This window comes from Lampris incognitus, chromosome 1 (assembly GCF_029633865.1).
Source record: "Lampris incognitus isolate fLamInc1 chromosome 1, fLamInc1.hap2, whole genome shotgun sequence".
Taxonomy (NCBI): Eukaryota; Metazoa; Chordata; class Actinopteri; order Lampriformes; family Lampridae; genus Lampris; species Lampris incognitus.
The window spans coordinates 106,241,893-106,259,971 of NC_079211.1; the positions used below are offsets into that span (position 1 = coordinate 106,241,893).

At 48.1% G+C, this 18,079-nt stretch overlaps 1 protein-coding gene across 2 annotated transcripts in view; it reads left to right on the forward strand.

The window, feature by feature from the left end:
• Positions 1 to 15,614, forward strand: part of ikbkb (inhibitor of nuclear factor kappa B kinase subunit beta) — a 31,707-nt gene extending 16,093 nt beyond the window's left edge. Inside the window, exons 4-22 of one of the 2 annotated variants that reach the window (XM_056289077.1) lie at positions 2,057 to 2,177; positions 2,500 to 2,569; positions 4,165 to 4,253; positions 5,369 to 5,458; positions 5,562 to 5,686; positions 6,362 to 6,469; positions 6,581 to 6,710; positions 6,831 to 7,025; positions 7,797 to 7,911; positions 8,057 to 8,180; positions 8,312 to 8,463; positions 8,611 to 8,672; positions 8,878 to 8,978; positions 9,186 to 9,235; positions 9,395 to 9,494; positions 11,306 to 11,453; positions 13,099 to 13,196; positions 13,311 to 13,404; positions 14,146 to 15,614. In XM_056289077.1, coding sequence (XP_056145052.1) covers positions 2,057 to 2,177; positions 2,500 to 2,569; positions 4,165 to 4,253; positions 5,369 to 5,458; positions 5,562 to 5,686; positions 6,362 to 6,469; positions 6,581 to 6,710; positions 6,831 to 7,025; positions 7,797 to 7,911; positions 8,057 to 8,180; positions 8,312 to 8,463; positions 8,611 to 8,672; positions 8,878 to 8,978; positions 9,186 to 9,235; positions 9,395 to 9,494; positions 11,306 to 11,453; positions 13,099 to 13,196; positions 13,311 to 13,404; positions 14,146 to 14,202 — 2,029 coding nt within the window. In that variant the 3' untranslated portion in view covers positions 14,203 to 15,614. Of the gene's footprint in view, positions 1 to 2,056; positions 2,178 to 2,499; positions 2,570 to 4,164; positions 4,254 to 5,368; positions 5,459 to 5,561; positions 5,687 to 6,361; positions 6,470 to 6,580; positions 6,711 to 6,830; positions 7,026 to 7,796; positions 7,912 to 8,056; positions 8,181 to 8,311; positions 8,464 to 8,610; positions 8,673 to 8,877; positions 8,979 to 9,185; positions 9,236 to 9,394; positions 9,495 to 11,305; positions 11,454 to 13,098; positions 13,197 to 13,310; positions 13,405 to 14,145 lie in introns of those variants that run through there. The other variant, XM_056289151.1, reaches the window with a different exon arrangement.
• Positions 15,615 to 18,079: the final 2,465 nt, after the last annotated feature.

The window sequence follows — 18,079 nt, forward strand, 5'->3', positions numbered from 1 at the left end:
GAAGGGTCTGTTATGGATGCCCCTGCTCTGGAATCCACACAGCAGGAGGCTGATACTAGGATAATACTCCACACCCTCTAGTGTCCAGAATGAAGGAGTTGACAGAGTTGTCATCCATGCCAATGACACCGACATCATTATCATGTGCCTGTACTATGGTGCAACGCGCCTCAGTGATCTACCAGAGCTGTGGGTGAGAACAGCTCAGAATGCATACCTGCCTATATATAAAATGGTTGTGGCACTGGGACCGTCACAGTGTTGTGCCATGCCCTTCGTCATCCACAGTCTGAGTGGTAGAGATACCACTAGTAATCCTTATTTCACTGGGAAGAAGGTATGGTTCAAGAGCAGCATGAGTCTGGACACACCTGCACGTGAAGTTTTGTGAGAACCCTGCCGATGCCATAACAGATTATCTCCTCAACCAGGCACGAGACCTCACCATAGCTGTGTACACAACTGATCACTTTGAGGATTCTGATCTGAGCAAACTGAGAGCATACAAGTTCCTGAACAACAGATCAACACTCTTAAAGCTACTACCCCAAACAGAGAATGCATTTCTCCTGCACCTGAAAAGGGCTGCTCTGGCAACCATCATTGGCAAGAATGCACACATTGCCAAGCCAGAAATTCCCTCATGCACAGAATTTAGATGGTCTCTGGATAATGGCAATGTAATTCCGGTTCCATCTACACAGCCAGCCTGGCCTGTGTCGATGAACAAGACAATCTCATGTGGATGTGTAAAAAGCTGCCAGAAGAACTGTTCCTTGGCAAAGAAGGCAGTTCCATGCTACATAGGGTGCCATTGCCGGGGACTGGCAACCAAATGCAGAAGGATACATGCAGTTGAGAGCAGTGACAGCCGCGGGAACCCGAAAATTACTAGAAAGCAAAAACTTACTCAAAATAGCTGCTATGACACTACCATGGATGGCAAAATTTGTTGTATCATTGGGCATTCAGTGTAGGTTACATGTTTAAAATGGCAATCCCCTTTTCTAGTTCTGGCCAAGTGAAGGATTATTTTGGGTTCAACTTCTGTTAATTCTGAGTCATATCTGCTGATGGGCAATGTCAATCTGTAGTTAATAACCAAGAAGAGAGTATTAAAGTGAAATAAATGTTTTGCTGCCAGGAGTTTTGTTTTTGTTTTTTCATTATCAAAATAGGATATTTTTCATAAAAACAAAGACGTTGATTTGCACAAATAATAACAGGGTATTAAGTTGGCAGTAACAGCTTAACATTTCAATTCCCAGATAAGTTTAACTCAGTTTGGTTTGACCTACAACCAAGAATACCTTCAATTAAAGGGTGGCGTGGAAACCGTGGCGGTGATTTGTAATTTTCCAGTACCTAGTTGACCAGGTTGTCCACCCAGGTTATGATCCTAGAAGGTCCTAGATATCATTTCTGGTGCACAACCTTTTACAACATTCCATGTCTGTAAAACCCCTTTGCCCCCTGACCAGGGAGAACGGAGCAGGTACGTCACCTCAACCCAGAGGTGCCAGACTTGTGCCCGTTGTACGTCAACACTTTTGCACATTTGTCACGGCTAACAAAGTCCAATTCTTTTTGATCTTTGTCTGTCACAACTGAGAAATTTTTGCAAATATCAGACTTCCCTTGCTGTGTTTATGTATTGTAATGACCAACTTTGAGATTCTTATCAACTTCATTTGTTGACTCCATCTTTCTTGTTAGCACTAGCTAAATCGCGGGACCTACAGTTTATTTTTTGACCGCCTTCAGCAGTTAAAACCGCCCGCTCCTGTGAGATTTGCATTGGGACCCCGATCCCAATGCAGTCCTCTACTCTGTTGGACTGTTGTGTGAGTGCCCCAGTCCAATGGAAACCACTGGCGCATTATTTTAGTCCAACAATGAGGCCTGACAGAGAGAGCAAGATAAACACTGTTGTCTATGTCATGTATTATTTGTTTGATATGTTAAGAATAATGAGTACAGAAGTTCAAAGACAGGCCAGTTGGATTGTAATAGTTGGGGATGAGGAGTACACGTCTGTCTGTCTTCCTTGTCTCAGGTTGGACCATGTTAATGTGGTCGCAGCCCGGGAGGTTCCTGAAGGAATGCAGAGACTGGTGGCCACCAATGACCTGCCGCTGCTGGCCATGGAGTACTGCCAGGGAGGGGATCTGAGAAAGGTGTGTGTGTGTGTGTGTGTGTGTCTGTGTGTGTGTGTCTGTGTGTGTGTGTCCCCTAGCTGAGTCTGACCTTTGAGTTTTTGGTCTCTGAAATACCTCTGATCCTTCTAGCACACAGTGTACAAATAGACGGAAAATATAAATTTTACTGTATCTTAACTATCGCACATCTTTAAAAGGACAAAAACCTTTGAAGAGGTTGGCACATAAAATGTGGGGTTTTTTATGTAAGGGTGTGCCTATCTGCAATAGCACTTCTTTTTTTTTTTTACCCATAATTCACCTTTTGCCAACAATGAATGTGTGTTTTTTGCCTCTGCAGTATCTCAACCTTCTGGAAAACTGCTGTGGAATGAGAGAGGGCTCTGTCCTGATTCTCTTACGTGACATTTGTGAGTGTTCAACATAATCCCATGAATGTGAGCGTATGAGAGAGAGAGAGAGAGAGAGAGAGAGAGAGAGAGAGAGAGAGAGAGAGAGAGAGAGAGAGAGAGAGAGAGAGAGAGAGAGAGAGAGAGAGAGAGAGAGAGAGAGAGAGAGAGAGAGAGAGAGAGAGAGAGAGAGAGAGAGAGATGGCTGAGTGATTACCTTCCTGTAGTATGGGGGATATTGACCAGTATCATGATGTAATCAGTGACTCTATGCCACAGCTCTTACTCACGACAGACAGCTCACACTCGTGTCACCATCTGAGAGCACTCGCATGGTCCTTGGGAAACAGACTCTATAAATACTTACCTTAAAAACATACACCAATCTCCTCCAACTGCATAAACACATTTGAGAAAAGCCCCATATGGTATAATTGTACTTACACATTCTACAGTTTCTTGCATGTACAGTTTTAGCTTTTACACAAACGTGCATACACACTGAGACGCACACCGAAACTCCCTTTCCTGTGAGCCATTAGTGGACACTTCCTGAGCTGATACTGAGTGATCCCTATAAATGTTACCATAGAAAGATGTACACGCACTGGTGCACCCACCGACACACACACAGATGCACACACACACCAAGGGTTCGAAATTTACGAGTTCCACATCACTTAACACCCTGCGCCAACACCCTCTCGCTATTCACTGCACTGACGCACAAGAAAGGTCACAATGCCGTTTCAATTGTAAATGTAGACAAACCCCTTTTAACTGTGCGGACAGTTATACACAATAAAGTTACAATTCTGAGGATGTACATGCAAACAAGTGGCCCATGTGATAGTTTCTGTCTCTGGCATATTGAGACAGAAGCTGAATTCATGAAGCATCGAAATCATGAGCGCGTTTGTAGTCGCTCATTGTGATGGTCAGGCAACTCAGTGGCCATTCATTGTCTATGGCAGTGTCTTGACGCATGCTCAAGAATCCAGGCAAGAATATCAAAGAAGAAGGGGGCGTCCGGTTGGCGTAGCGGTCTATTCTGTTGCCTACCATCACGGGGATCGGTGGTTCGAATCCCCGTGTAACTTCAGGCTGGGTCGGGCATCCCTACAGACACAATTGGCTGTGTCTGCGGGTGGGAAGCCAGATGTGGGTATGTGTCCTTGTCGCTGCACTAGTGCCTCCTCTGGTCGATCAGGGCACCTGGTTGGGGGGGGGAAACTGGGGGCAAAAGCGTGATCCTCCCACGCACTACGTCCTCCTCGTAAAACTCCTCACTGTCAGGTGGAATAAAGTGGCTGGCGACTCCACGTGTATCGGAGGAGGCATGTGGTAGTCTGCTGCCCTCCCTGGATCAGCAGAGGGGTTGGAGCAGCGACCGGGACAGCTTGAAAGAGTAGGGTAATTGGCCGGATACAACTGGGGGGGAAAAGGGAAGAGAAAACCCCCTCCCTCAAAAAAAAGAAAATCAAAGAAGGTTGAATCAGTTCAGCTGGATACAACATTTAAACATTGTGTCCTGATGAACTGATTCAACCGTCTTTGATATCTATGGTGGTCTTTACTAAACCTCTGCCCCTGCTGGGTCTTGCTCTCTCCCACAGCCTCAGCTCTCACCTACCTCCATAACAAGCGGATCATCCACAGGGATCTGAAACCTGAGAATATTGTTCTTCAGCAGGGAGAGAAGAGGGTGAGTTTTTTTGTTTTTGTTTTTTTACTTGTGAAGACAATCATAACTGCAACCACACCAGCTGTAATTGGTTTTATACACAGACGGGTGACAAATGAGAGGAAACCCCAGCCTAAAGTGTCTTAGTAAGGCATTGGGCCACCACAAACCTCCAGAACATCTTCAGTGCTCCTTGTCATAGATTCTACAAGTCTCTGAACTCTACTGGAGGGATGGTCACCATTCTTGCAAAAGATATTCTCTCATTTGGTGGTTAGATGATGATGGTGGAGAGCGCTGTCTCACACGTCAGTCCAAAAACTCCCATAGGTGTTCAACTGGGTTGAGATATGGTGACTGTAAAGGCCATAGCATATGTTATAAAACCAGTCAGTGACCCCTCGTGCCCTGTGGGTGGGGGCATTGTCATACGGGAAGAGACCACTCCCATCAGGATGGAAATGTCTCATTGGACATCCGGATGGCGGTCTATTCCATTGCCTACCAACACGGGGCTCGCCGGTTCAAATCCCCGTGTTACCTCCGGCTTGGTCGGGCGTCCCTACAGACACAATTGGCCTTGTCTGCGGGAGAGAAGCCAGATGTGGGTATGTGTCCTGGACGCTGCACTAGCGCCTCCTCTGGTCGGTCGGGGCACCTGTTCAGGCGGGAGGGGGAACTGGGGGGAATAGCATGATCCTCCCACGCGCTACATCCCCCTGGTGAAACTCCTCACTGTCAGGTGAAAAGAAGCGGCTGGCGACTCCACATGTATCGGAGGAGGCATGTGGTAGTCTGCAGCCCTCCCTGGACCGGATCGGCAGACAGGGGTGGAGCAGTGACCGGGACGGCTCAGAAGATTGGGGTAATTGGCCAAGTACCATTGGGGGGAAAATGAGGAAAAATCCAAAAAAAAAAGAGACTATATTTATCAGAATGTGAACATGAGCCAGGCTCTCTAACACCGATTGCAGACAAAATACAGATGTGATTTTGTTGGCAGTCTGCAGCTCCCCCCCCCCCCCCCTCTCTCTCTCTCTCTCTCTCTCTCTCTCGCTCTCTCTCTTTCACTCTCTCACTCACTCACTCACTCACTCACTCACTCACTCACTCACTCTCATTTCCACAAATCTCAGTTGATCCACAAGATCATAGATCTGGGCTATGCCAAGGAGCTGGACCAGAGCAGCCTGTGCACGTCATTTGTGGGAACCCTGCAGTACCTGGTAAGTGATGAAACGGCGGTAAACACTTGTTTGTCTTGTCTTTTTTCTGGCGTGCTCTTTTGTTTCGCTCATTTTTCAAAACGTCCTACTCCCCGTCTTGCAGGCGCCAGAGCTCATTGAGAGGCAGAAGTACACCGTCACTGTGGACTACTGGAGCTTCGGGACGCTGGTGTTTGAATGCATCACAGGTTTTCGCCCCTTCTTACCGACGTGGCAGCCCGTACCCTGGTACGACCAGCTTCCTGCTCCTCTTGCTACGTACCAGTTACCAACAGAACCAAATGGTTCACCATTTACAGCACATTCAGCACAGATTAGATCTCATTTCCCTAATCCCCTTATCTCCAAGAAGTGATTAATTTCTTCAAATTTGGCCGAAGGCACAGTAGGGAGGTGATTGTTAATTTTCTTTCAATGCGTTCCTGTATACAGGAGAGGACAAGTTCTAGGAAAATGCAGGGGTGGACCCCCATTTCATCCTCATGAAATTTCACCCCTTACAAAGCCATCTGACCTGCCTTTGTTCTCCGATCCAACAAAATCGCAAACACAATCCCATGACTCATTGTTGCTTTGCTCCGCCGCCTCAAGTTATCATAATAAACTGCTGAAAGACACCTTTTCTAAAAAAACGAATGCTTAGCAATGATAGGCTTCATTCCAGGTAAATATAGTCACACAACTGGGTTTCGACACACTGAGATACAATAAAAAGGGTGTATCGGGTCAGAGAATTGAAGGAAACGTGTCCGGCACCACTGCCAGTGCCCCTGGGGGGGGGGGGGGGTGTAGAATAACGATAGACATCAAACGCCATACCCGGATTCATCACATTATGTTTTGAGTCTCACACGATTCTCTTCCTCTTCCTCTCTAGCGTAATCCTCACTCTTCCTTTTGCAGGCATAATAAACTGAGGATGAAGCAAGATGATGACATTGTGGTCTATGAGGACCTCACCACAGAGGTCCGCTTTTCCAAACACCTGCCCCAGCCCAACAACCTCAATAGGTGACGCGCACACACACAGATGTGTTTATGTGCACACACACGCACACACACAAAAGTGCTCACTTGTGACAATGAGAAGCACTGTGCGACATATTAGATGTGTTCTTCCAGTCTGTTGTTGGAGAAGCTGGAGAAGTGGCTGCAGCTGATGTTAAAGTGGTCCCCCCAGGAGCGAGGCAAGGACCCACAGTCCACACCCAGCGACTGCTTCTCTCAGCTCGAGTTAATACTGCAGCTCAAGGTTCATTCCTTTGTTCGTTTCAGTTGTTGGGTCTTGCGCTTTCCCTGGTTTTGCCCTATTGCTGCCCGCGGGGTTGTGTTGAAACCACGCTCGACATCTCTCTTGTCCTTTTTCCCGCAGCTGGTTCATGTCCTGAACATGGTCTCTGCTAAAATCCTCACGTACTCTGTCTTGGCCAATGAGAGTGTGGCTGACTTGCAGCAGCGAATAGAAAGAGACACCGACATCCCTCCAGCCAATCAGGAGCTGCTGCTGGAGGCGGGACTTCCCTTGGAGACCCACGTAGAGGCCTTGCAGTATGCTGTGGATTACACGGTAATTATGAGGAATGACTCGAGGAGGACAAGACTAGACTGCTTTTATTCAACACTAACAGACTGACAGAAGAACACACAGACAGACACACAACGACACACACACACACACACACACACACACACACACACACACGCAGAAAAGACTTAATAAGTGTTGCCTTTTTTGAGGATGAGTCCGACCATCCGAGGTTCAAGACTCCTTTTTCTGGCTCCATGCTCTGTGTGCACAGTTAAGAATGTGATATATATACACGTATCCTGAAAGCAACCCATCAAGTCAAATTCCCGGCATGTGAAAACGTGGTCGGTGGGCGTCCGGGTAGCGTGGCGGTCTATTCCGTTGCCTACCAACACGGGGATTCGAACAGGCGATCCCCGTGTTACTTCCAGCCTGGTTGGGCGTCCCTACAGACACAATTGGCCGTGTCTGCGGGTGGGAAGCTGGATGTGGGTACGTGTCCTGGTCGCTGCACTAGCGCCTCCTCTGGTCGGTCGGGGCTCCTGTTTGGGGAAGGGGAGGGGGGCGCTACATCCGCCTGGTGAAACTCCTCACTGTCAGATGAAAAGAAGCGGCTGGCGACTCCACGTGTATCTGAAGAGGCGTGCGGTAGTCGGCGACTGGGACTGCTCGGAAGAGCAGGATAATTGGCCGGATACAATTGAGGAGAAAAAAAATGGGGGGAAAAAATCCACAAAAAAAATCCCCCCAAAAAACATGGTTGCCAAATAAGCAAGGTACTAAAGAGAGACTGTAATTGTATGTGTGCAGAAGATAGATGGACGCTGGACAGACATGGTTCTGGTCTTCTTGTTCGATCGCTCTTCCTGCAGTTATGAACCCCAGCCCAGTCCTCGCACCCTCCCCGAAAACATACGCTTTGTCCGTGAGTGCACAGCACACCTTTTTTTTCCCTCTCAGTTAATTATATGAAGAAAAAAACAAATGCTACAAGAGTACTCGAGCTTCGTTTCTTTGTGGGCCTGTGTGTATTTTCTCTCTCCGCACCTCTTTCTCTGGCCCTAACGCAGACGCCGACCCGAAGCATATTCTTCCCTACAGCCATCTGAGGAGGACCTGCGGTCAGGCCTGGCACACCATCCGCTCCCTGAAAGAAGACTGGCAGAGACTGCAGCAAGGGCAGAAGGCTGCCATGTGAGATACAAGCGTGCACACACTGACGCACACACGCGCACACACACTCACACACACGCACACACACGCTCACTTGACTCGATTCGCGCCGCTCAGCTTGATAAGATATTTTATCCTCCATTTTTCCCCAGCATGAGCCTGCTGAGGCACAGTTCGTCGCTGTCCAAGCAGAAGAACGAGATGGTTTCCATGCACCAGAGACTCACCGCCAAGCTGGAGTTCTTCACCACCAGCCTTCACATAGACATGGACAAGTACCAGGAGCAGAGGGCCACGGGGATCGGTACGGTGACGCCAGAGCACGTTTGTATGGATGGAACGTGGCTTTAGGTCGATGGCTCGTGTATTTCTCTGAACGTAGCCTTGAGGTCAGTTATTGGAGATAAACACTCGTGCCGCTGACTGATAATGGATTTATGACATTTTGCAGCGTCAGAGAAGCTGCTCAGCGTATGGCGGGAAATGGAGCAGACTGCAGTCAGCTGTGGTCAGGTACAGTCAGTGTGTGTGTGTGTGTGTGTGTGTGTGTGTGTGTGTACAGTATATCTAGTACGCCAGTGCCTATGTCTATACATATGTGTTGTAATAATTTGAAACATGACAAGTTGTGTGTGTGTGTGTGTGTGTGTGTGTGTGTGTGTGTGTGTGTGTGTGTGTGTGTGTGTGTGTGTGTGTGTGTGTGTGTGTGTGTGATCAGGCCAGGGTGACTGAGCTGGAGGAGGAGATGATGCAGCTGCAGACAGACATAGTGGACTTACAGAGACAGCCCTGGAGGAGCGGGGAGGCCCTGGACACACTGTAAGACTGGTGTGACTCTTAACACAATGACAACAAAATAAATGCTCTTTCTGACTTTGATCCTCCCCCCCCCTCTCTCTCCTTCTCTCACACCCTCTCTCGCTCCCTCTCTCTCCTTCTCTTTCTCCTTCTCTCTCTCCCTCTCTCTCGCTCTCTCCCTCTCTCCCTCTCTTTCCTTCTCCTTTATTTTCTTCTCCTCTTCCTCAGTGAGGGAAAGGCCATGGAGCTGTTCCGCAAGCTCCGAGAGAAGCCCAGAGGTCTGACCGCAAGACAAATCGTTTTTAAGTTTACGCTTTTCAACTTTTATTCACACTTTTCCAAAATTTCCATGACAACATTTCCCCGTCGGCGTGTAAAAATGACCATATCCTTCCTTCTCCTCCTCACCCCCCCTCTGCTCTCCTTTCCTTGGTCAGACCAGAGGTGTCCAGGGGACAGTCAGGAGGTGGTGCGTCTGGTGGTGCAGGCCACGCAGTTCTACGAGAGGAAGCTCCGAGATTTCTACACACACCTCAGGTACTCTGTGCTACGTTCTGGAGAAAGCACTGAAAAGCTTCAGAAAACACGCAAAACAGTACACAATTTTTTTCTCCCCCTTTTCTCCTCAATTGTGTCCGGCCAACCCACTCTTCCGAGCCGTCCCGGTCACTGCTCCACCCCCTCTGCCGATCCGGGGAGGGCTGCAGACTACCACATGCCTCCTCCCATACATGTGGAGTTGCCAGCCGCTTCTTTTCACCTGTCAGTGAGGAGTTTCACCAGGGGGACGTAGCACGTGGGAGGATCACTCTATTCCCCCCTGTCCCCCCCCCCGAAAAGGGGCCCCGACCGACCAGAGGAGGCGCTAGTGCAGTGACCAGGACACATCCGGCTTCCCACCCACAGACACGGCCAATCGTGTCTGTCAGGACGCCCGACCAAACTGGAGGTAACAACGGGGATTCGAACCGGCGATCCCTGTGTTGGTAGGCAACAGAATAGACCGCCACACAACCCAGATGCCCAAAACAGTGCAAATTTTACAATATCAAAAAAAAATAATTTCCTTTACTTCACTTAAGAGTCCTAGTGTGTTAGTGTGGCTTCTTAATAACCACATTAAGTAGGATCATAGGTGCCAACTCTGTTGATGCTGAGGAGCTTTAGTGCCCCGAAATGTTTGCTCCCATCCGGCCTGTCTCTAAGAAATGCAATAAAATATGAAATAGAAAGGAAAATAGGTGCGTCCGGGTAGCATAGCTGTCTATTCCATTGCCTACCAACACGGAGATCGCCTGTTCGAATCCCCATGTTACCTCTGCCTTGGTCGGGCTTCCCTACAGGGGTGCAAAGCCGGATGTGGGTATGTGTCCTGGTTGCTGCACTAGCGCCTCCTCTGGTTAGTCGGGGGCGCCTGTTTGGTGGGGGGGGGCGGGCGGGCGGGCGGAACTAGCGTGAGCCTCCCACATGCTACGTCCCCCTGGTGAAATTCCTCACTGTCAGGTGAAAAGAAGCGGATGGTGAGTCCACATATATCGGAGGAGACATGTGGTAGTCTGCAGCCCTCCCCGGATCGGCAGAGGGGGTGGAGCAGCGACCGGGACGGCTCGGAAGAGTAGGGTAATTTACAGGATACGATTGGAGAGAAAAAGTGGAAAAGAAAAAAAGAAAGAAAAACAGGTACGCTTAGCCAAATCAAAAACGCATTGCTGAGCAGGCCAGTATGTGTTAAGAACTGGACTAAGAGTCATGCTGTTGCCCACTGTCAGATAAAAGAACCCACACATGGGGATTTTAACAAAGATTATAAATGAATAGTCAAAAAGATGGGGGGGGGATTCCCCCCCTTCTCCCTATTTGTACCCAGCCAATTACCCCACTCTTCCGAGCCATCCCGGTTGCTGCTCCACCCCCTCTGCCGATCTGGGGAGGGCTGCAGACTACCACATGCCTCCTCCGATACATGTGGAGTCGCCAGCCGCTTCTTTTCACCTGACAGTGAGGAATTTTGCCAGGGGGACGTAGCACATGGGAGGATCATGCTATTCCCCCCATCACCCCTCCCCCCCGAACAGGCGCCCCGACCGACCAGAGGAGGCGCTAGTGCAGCGACCAGGACATATCCGGCTTCCGACCAGGACACATCCGGCTTCCCACATCCGGACACCCTTCTATGTGTGCTTTTATCAGTCTGCTTCTTGATGAGCACCCACCATCATTTTCATTAGCTGGCAACCATGACCAGCATGGAGGCCCTGCAGCATGGAGGAACTGGAGATAACCTTTTGTGTGTGTGTGTGTGTGTGTGTGTGTGTGTGTGTGTGTGTGTGTGTTCGTGTTCCCTGCAGTAAGACGGTGGTGTGTCGCCAGCGAGTGATGGAGCTTCTACCCAAGGTGGAGGGCGTGGTCCAGAGGATGGCCGAGAGCGAGCAGGTCCTCATGGGTCTGCAGGAGAGACGACAGAGGGAGCTGTGGAACCTGCTGAAAGTGGCCTGTGTGAGTGCGGCACACCACATCAGACCTTTATCTTACTGTTTTTTGGGGCCATTTGTAAAGCGGAGAGTGGTGAAAACGTCGACCTGAGCAGGATTCAGACAGGATATTGCACTTAGGCCTGAAGCAACATGGTGCTCACTTGACGTGTTGAGCCACCAGGCCGATGGTGTGTGATGCGATGACAATGTTGTGCTGTGGACAGCCTGGGATGTCATAGCAGGACTTCATAGATAGATAATGTGAACAATAGCCCTTCTCTCTCACTCGGACAATCACACACACACACACACACACACACACACACACACACACACACACACACACACACACACACACACACACACACACACACACACACGCACATTTAGGCTGCATTGTTAACCATATGTAATCAATGTTATCAATTACATGATTATCAGTTGTTTTTACACTTAATAATAGAAGACCGGGTGGCGTCCGGTTGGCGTGGCGGTCTATTCTGTCGCCTACCAACACGGGGCTCCCCAGTTCGAATCCCTGTGTTACCTCCGGCTTGGTTGGGCATCCGTACAGACACAATTGGCCGTGTCTGTGGGTGGGAAGCCGGATGTGGGTACGTGTCCTGGTCGCTGCACTAGCGCCTCCTCTGGTCGGTCAGGGATGCCTGTTCGGGTGGGGGAGAACTGGGGGGAATAACGTGATCCTGCTACACGCTAAGTCCCCCTGGCGAAACTCCTCACTGTCAGGTGAAAAGAAGCGGCTGGCGACTCCACATGTATCGGAGGAGACATGTGGTAGTCTGCAGCCCTCCCCGTATCGGCAGAGGGGGTGGAGCAGCGACTGGGACGGCTCGGAAGAGTGGGGTAATTGGCCGGTTACAATTGGGGAGAAAAGGGGGGGGAATAATAGAACACTGGCGCATTTGCAGCATTAACACATATCAGGTCATTTATTGTTCTGTCAATATAAAACATTAAATAATATATCGGGCATCTCACATAGCTGAAAGATGTCAAGATGTCAACAAGGGCTGAAAAATCTGTGTCAGTATAATCTGATTTATATATAATCTGTCTATCAGTATCAATATAATCTGATTTATATATAATCTATCAGTATCAATATAATCTGATTTATATATAATCTGTCTATCAGTATCAATATAATCTGCTTTATATATGTTTTTTACCACAATTGTCAAGCCCTGATAAACCATCAAGCATGTGCAGACCATAAATAAATAGCAGTATAGAATAATGGGTAACACTTTCTATGAAGCTTGCATCTATAACGCCCTATAAGCATCTATAATGCCCTATAAGTGTAGTTATAAGTCATTATAAGATTCATTATAACCATGTATACGCCCTCACAACACCTCATAACAACCTTTATGATACATTATGTCAATTTAAAACGGACTTATGCATTATAAATATGTCATCATTAGCCCGTTTATCTGTCAAATGTCATAATGCATCATAGCCAACTTGTTTTGCTGAAGTTTTGTAGAGATGCATAATGAGACTTCAGTGCTATTTCACAGTCTTCAGCCATAGCCGTTAGTCACTGTAATACACATTATAGGAAAGTATGGGTGTTATACATGCTTATAGATGCAAGCTTCATAGAAAGTGTTATCGAATAATGTGTTTTCCTTATCTAGAGTAAGGTTCGCAGTCCCATGAGTGGGAGTCCCGATGGCATACGAACCCCCTCCTCTGTAACCCACCTAACCACCCCCAGACACAGCCTACAGCAGTTGTGAGTGCACACACACACACACAAGAATGTACACACACAAAATCATCGCCCATACATACAGCAATCTCATTTGGTAGTTGAGCATTGTGTGTTTGTTGCGCGGTGTGTCTTCAGTGATGATTCCTTAGTGGAGGAGAGCAGGACGTTCGAGAGTCGACTCCAGAGTCTGCTGCACGACACCATCCAGGAATCGGAGAGCAGCATGGAGGTATGTGGCCACGTCCGATGATGCATGAAGAAAAAATGTTATCTGCTCCCCGGTATCGGTCTAGCAAATCAGTCACTTGCCTGGTATGACAGACAGGTGCTGCTGCCTATGACAGTATTTCTAGCTTGCGTAAACCAGTTTTCGGTGTCTGTCTTAACGCTGACCCATCTTACACTGCAAGTTGAATATCCACGGAGTGTTTAAGCTGGTCGGGGCTTAGTGTCTTGCTAAAGGGCACTTCAAGTGATTGACACAACTGATTGTGTCGCTGCTATGTGGGTGAAGACTTTTTAACAAATCGTCCACAGACTGTCAGGCCGGCTGGGGGACACACCCATCGTCGACCCCGACACTCTGCACCGGAGCTCCACAGGGCTGCGTGCCGAGTCCCCTTCTCTATTCACTTTACACACATGACTGCACACCAACCCACAGTACAAATACCGTGATACAACTGGCAGATGACATTACTGTGGTGGGACGAATACAGAAAGGCAATGAGTCTGCCTGCAGGGATAAGGTCCACAAACTGTCAGTATGGTGCTCCAGTAGTAACAACTTGGCACTCAGCACCTCCAAAACAAAGATTGTCATCAACTTAATTTCATTGTACAGCTTTGCAATGACAAATAAAGGCATTCATTCATTCATAAAGCGACTTGTAACTCATGATACACACACACAGAAACACACTGTCTCTGAAAAATGTCAGCGACACCACCTTCCTGCTTGTGCCCATAGGTGCTGAGCGAGTGGAGATGGCTGAACGGACAGGATTTCTCCAGCGACGTCTCCTAAATGTGATGACAGCTGGAGGAGGTGCAGAACTCTGCTGCCTCTGTGTGGTTTGGATGGGGGAACTGCATGAGGATGCCTATGAGTTCTTCTTGTGATTTTTTTTTTTTAAAGGACATTAGATAAGTTACTGGTGGGGCTGGTTATCTGCTTTATGAGAGCTGCGATCAGCCAAATGATAAGCCCATCACCACCAATCCAGTCTTATTTTATGAGAACATGTTCGCCACCGTACAGTGCATTGTGTTGTATGCTGTCTGTGAGTGGATCAATTATGTTTATCAGAAGAGTTGTATGTTTTTATATCCATGTATCTATGCAAAGTAAATGTTATTGGCTCAGAACAAATATTTTTCCAAAGTAAATGAAATGCACAAGACTTCTCAAGCGAGCATTTGGAAACATGCTGTATGTTAAACAGGTATCAGGGATTGCACTAGCTGATTTTCCTCTGAGAAATCGCTCATCTGTTATAAAAATCGAAACAGAGAATTCCCGCAGCACGGTGGCCCGGTGGTTAGCACTGTTGCCTCACGGCAAGAAGGTCCTGGGTTCGAACCCCGGGCCATCCCAGTTCCTTTCTGTGTGGAGTTTGCATGTTCTCCCCGTGTCTGCGTGGGTTTCCTCCAGGGTGCTACGGTTTCCTCCCATCAAAAAAAAAAAAAAGACGTGTTAGGGTTAATACTCCTGCCTGTGCCCCTGAGCAAGGCAGTGGAAGAAGAACTGGAGTTGGTCACCGGGCGCTGCAGCTGCCCACTGCTCCTATACAATAGGATGGGTTAAGTGCAGAGGATGAATTTTGTTGCATGCGTGCCTACAGCACCAAATAAAGTGTCTTCCTTCCTTTCTAAACCAGCGTGTAGATGGGCTGCAGCCTGCACGCCGTATGAAACCGAACCTCTCTCTGAACGGTACCACACATTACAACCGTCAACTCACACCACATTCCAGGCTCACAGACGGGCAGAGATGATCTGAATGGAGTTCGTAAATCTACTGCAAAGAGGTGACCGGAAATATTTCTCTCTCCACGCTTTGTGTAGCCACACATTTTAGCCGTATTTCAGTTGTCTCCGTTTTATCGTTGGTGCATTTGTTGACTGGGTAAACATTTATCATTGTGGACTCGATATAAGAAAAAGACTAAAGATGGTTCATGTATATTCATGGTCACTAAAAAAATTGGGTCTTTTGTGTTGTCGTGCAGATATTCCTGCATTGTGTTATGGAATTAGTGTCTGCTTTTTTTAACATTCAAATGAGATTTTAAAATCCTTTTCGTTTCTTAAAGATTTGTATATATTTATAGTTACCAAAAACAAAGGGGCTTTAATGGCTGTATACTGAATGACTAAAAGCGTTGTACCCACTTTAATATATAAAGAAATACATGCAGCTTCCGTCCTTTCCTCCAATGTCGGTTGCAACTTGGTGTAAATTGTGTCGCCAATTCCATGTTTTTTTGGGGGGGGGGGGGTTTCCCCCCTTTTTCTCCCAATTATCCTATTTTCCGAGCCATCCCGGTGGCTTGCTCCACCCCCTCTGCCAATCCGGGGAGGGCTGCAGACTACCACATGCCTCCTCCTCCTCCGATACATGTGGAGTCGCCAGCCACTTCTTTTCACCTGACAGTGAGGAGTTTCGCCGGGGGGGGGGGGCGTAGCACGTGGGAAGGTCACGCTATTCCCCCTCCTCCTGAACAGACGCCGCCCGACGACCAGAGGAGGCGCTAGTGCAGCGACCAGGACACATACCCACATCCGGCTTTCCACCCGCAGACACAGCCAATTGTGTCTGTAGGGGCGCCCGACCAAGCCGGAGGTAACACGGGGATTCGAACATGGCGATACCTGTGTTGGCAGGACCAATTCCATGTTTTTACAGCCTTTCTACATCAACTTGTGCCACATCCAGCCTGGTCCCAGGTAGCAGCATGCCAACAACTATACAACTGTTCTACCACACGACAGGATTTAAACCTGAATTACCCAAGACATCAGACTTAGAATAGGACAAAAACTATGTTTACAACTTGAATCTGAAAATGCAACTGAGGCGATCAGTTCGGTTCAAAATGAGGCCAGCATTAGTGTTAAAACTGGCTAGCGTTAGAACAAGATCTCCAAAGAGCCTTGGCAGACTGAAATGTTGACGTGTCAGTAAATGACCCAGGAGGGCCTAATGTACCGCGTGCAGACTACTGCTCCACATACACGTCTATGTGTCTGTCCAGCACATGCCCGTGATAGCGGGATGCACATACTCTATCCCCTGGCTCTGTTGACCTGCACAAATAGGTCATACTCCACATCTGTTTAGGTTTTTGTTTTGTTTTTTTTACCTTGCCCCTAAGGGTATTGTTTCTGCTGCCGTTTGTTTTTCTGTCCGTCAACAAATATGTGCAAAAACAGCTGCAATAAATTACATGATTTTTTTTTTTTTTAGAAAAGGACATGAACTGGTCCCTAGATGATCTGATTATGTTTTGGAGGTAACTGAATTAAGGGCGGTGTAGTTGTTAGCGCAGTCACCTCACAGCAAGAAGGTCTTGGGTTTGAGCCCTGGGGTAGTCCAACCTTGGTGGGTTGTCCCGGGTCGTCCTCTGTGTGGAGTTTGCATGTTCTCCCTGTGTCCGCATAGGTTTCCTCCAGGTGCCGCGGTTTCCTCCCACAGTCCGGAGACATGTAGGTCAGGTGAATCGACTGTACTAAATTGTCCCTAGGTGTGAATGTGTGTGGGCCCTGTGATGGTCTGGCGGCCTGTCCAGGGTGTCTCCCCGCCTGCTGCCCACCGACTGCTGGGATAGGCTGCAGCATCCCTGTGACCCTGAGAGCAGGACAAGCGGTTTGGATAATGGATGGATGGATGGAAGTCATGGTCAAGATCACAAAAAGGCATTGTGCCCGACACCTCATTTTCCTTTACACTCGTAAAATTAAACCCTCCTCGCACCATGAGGTACTATGGTCATGCATGTGGACACACTTGCAATGTGTGAAACAGTCATAGCTAGTCATGCATGCCGGGTGGCGCTAGATTCATCAGGTGTTTGTGTCATTGTTGTGCCAAGTACAGCCATTCTGGTATATCCATCATCATAGTAAAGGTTCCATATGCCAAAGCTGCATATCGTATTACGAATAAAATGGCTTTTTTTCCAGAATGATTTTCTTTTCATTTTAATCTTGGTCCTCTGGGAAGTAAAGATGAGATTGTCATGCCTCATTTCCTCTTTTTCTTGCCTATCAAAATTGACAGATGGGGCGCCCCGGTGGCTCACCTGGTACGGTGTTTACCACCGAGTCCTTACTGCAGCAGCCTGGGTTCAAACCCGGCCCGGGCACCTTTGCTGCATGTCATCCCCTCGCTCTCCCCTTGCCATTCCTGTCTCTCTCTACTATCGCTATCGAATAAAGGCGCAAAATGCCCCCCCCCCAAAAAAAAGTCTTCAAAATGAACAGATAACGGCACAATGAGCATGGACAGGTGACGGTCAGCGACAGAAATCTGGGTGTTTCACATTCTTTATTCCATGAATTCAACAAAATGATGTCGAGGTCCTAATTGTACACTACTTTCCCTATCCGATGCACAGCACAAAGTGAAACGGGTCGTGGTAAAAGTACTGACACGTACAGGACACAGAACAGACAGACAAGTCAACGTGATGACAAAGAGCTCAAAAGCACCATCACCTGCAACACATCTCTCAGCACGGGACCAGAAAAATAGAGATTCTTTTTTTCTATGCAACTGAGGGGGGCGTAGTTTATAAATGTGTTCATGAAGTTGAATGGTAGAATCTGTCAACCGATACAGGACCAGTACCTCTTCGTCTTTACTGTTTAGCTCTCATTCACACCTTTTATTGCATTCGTTT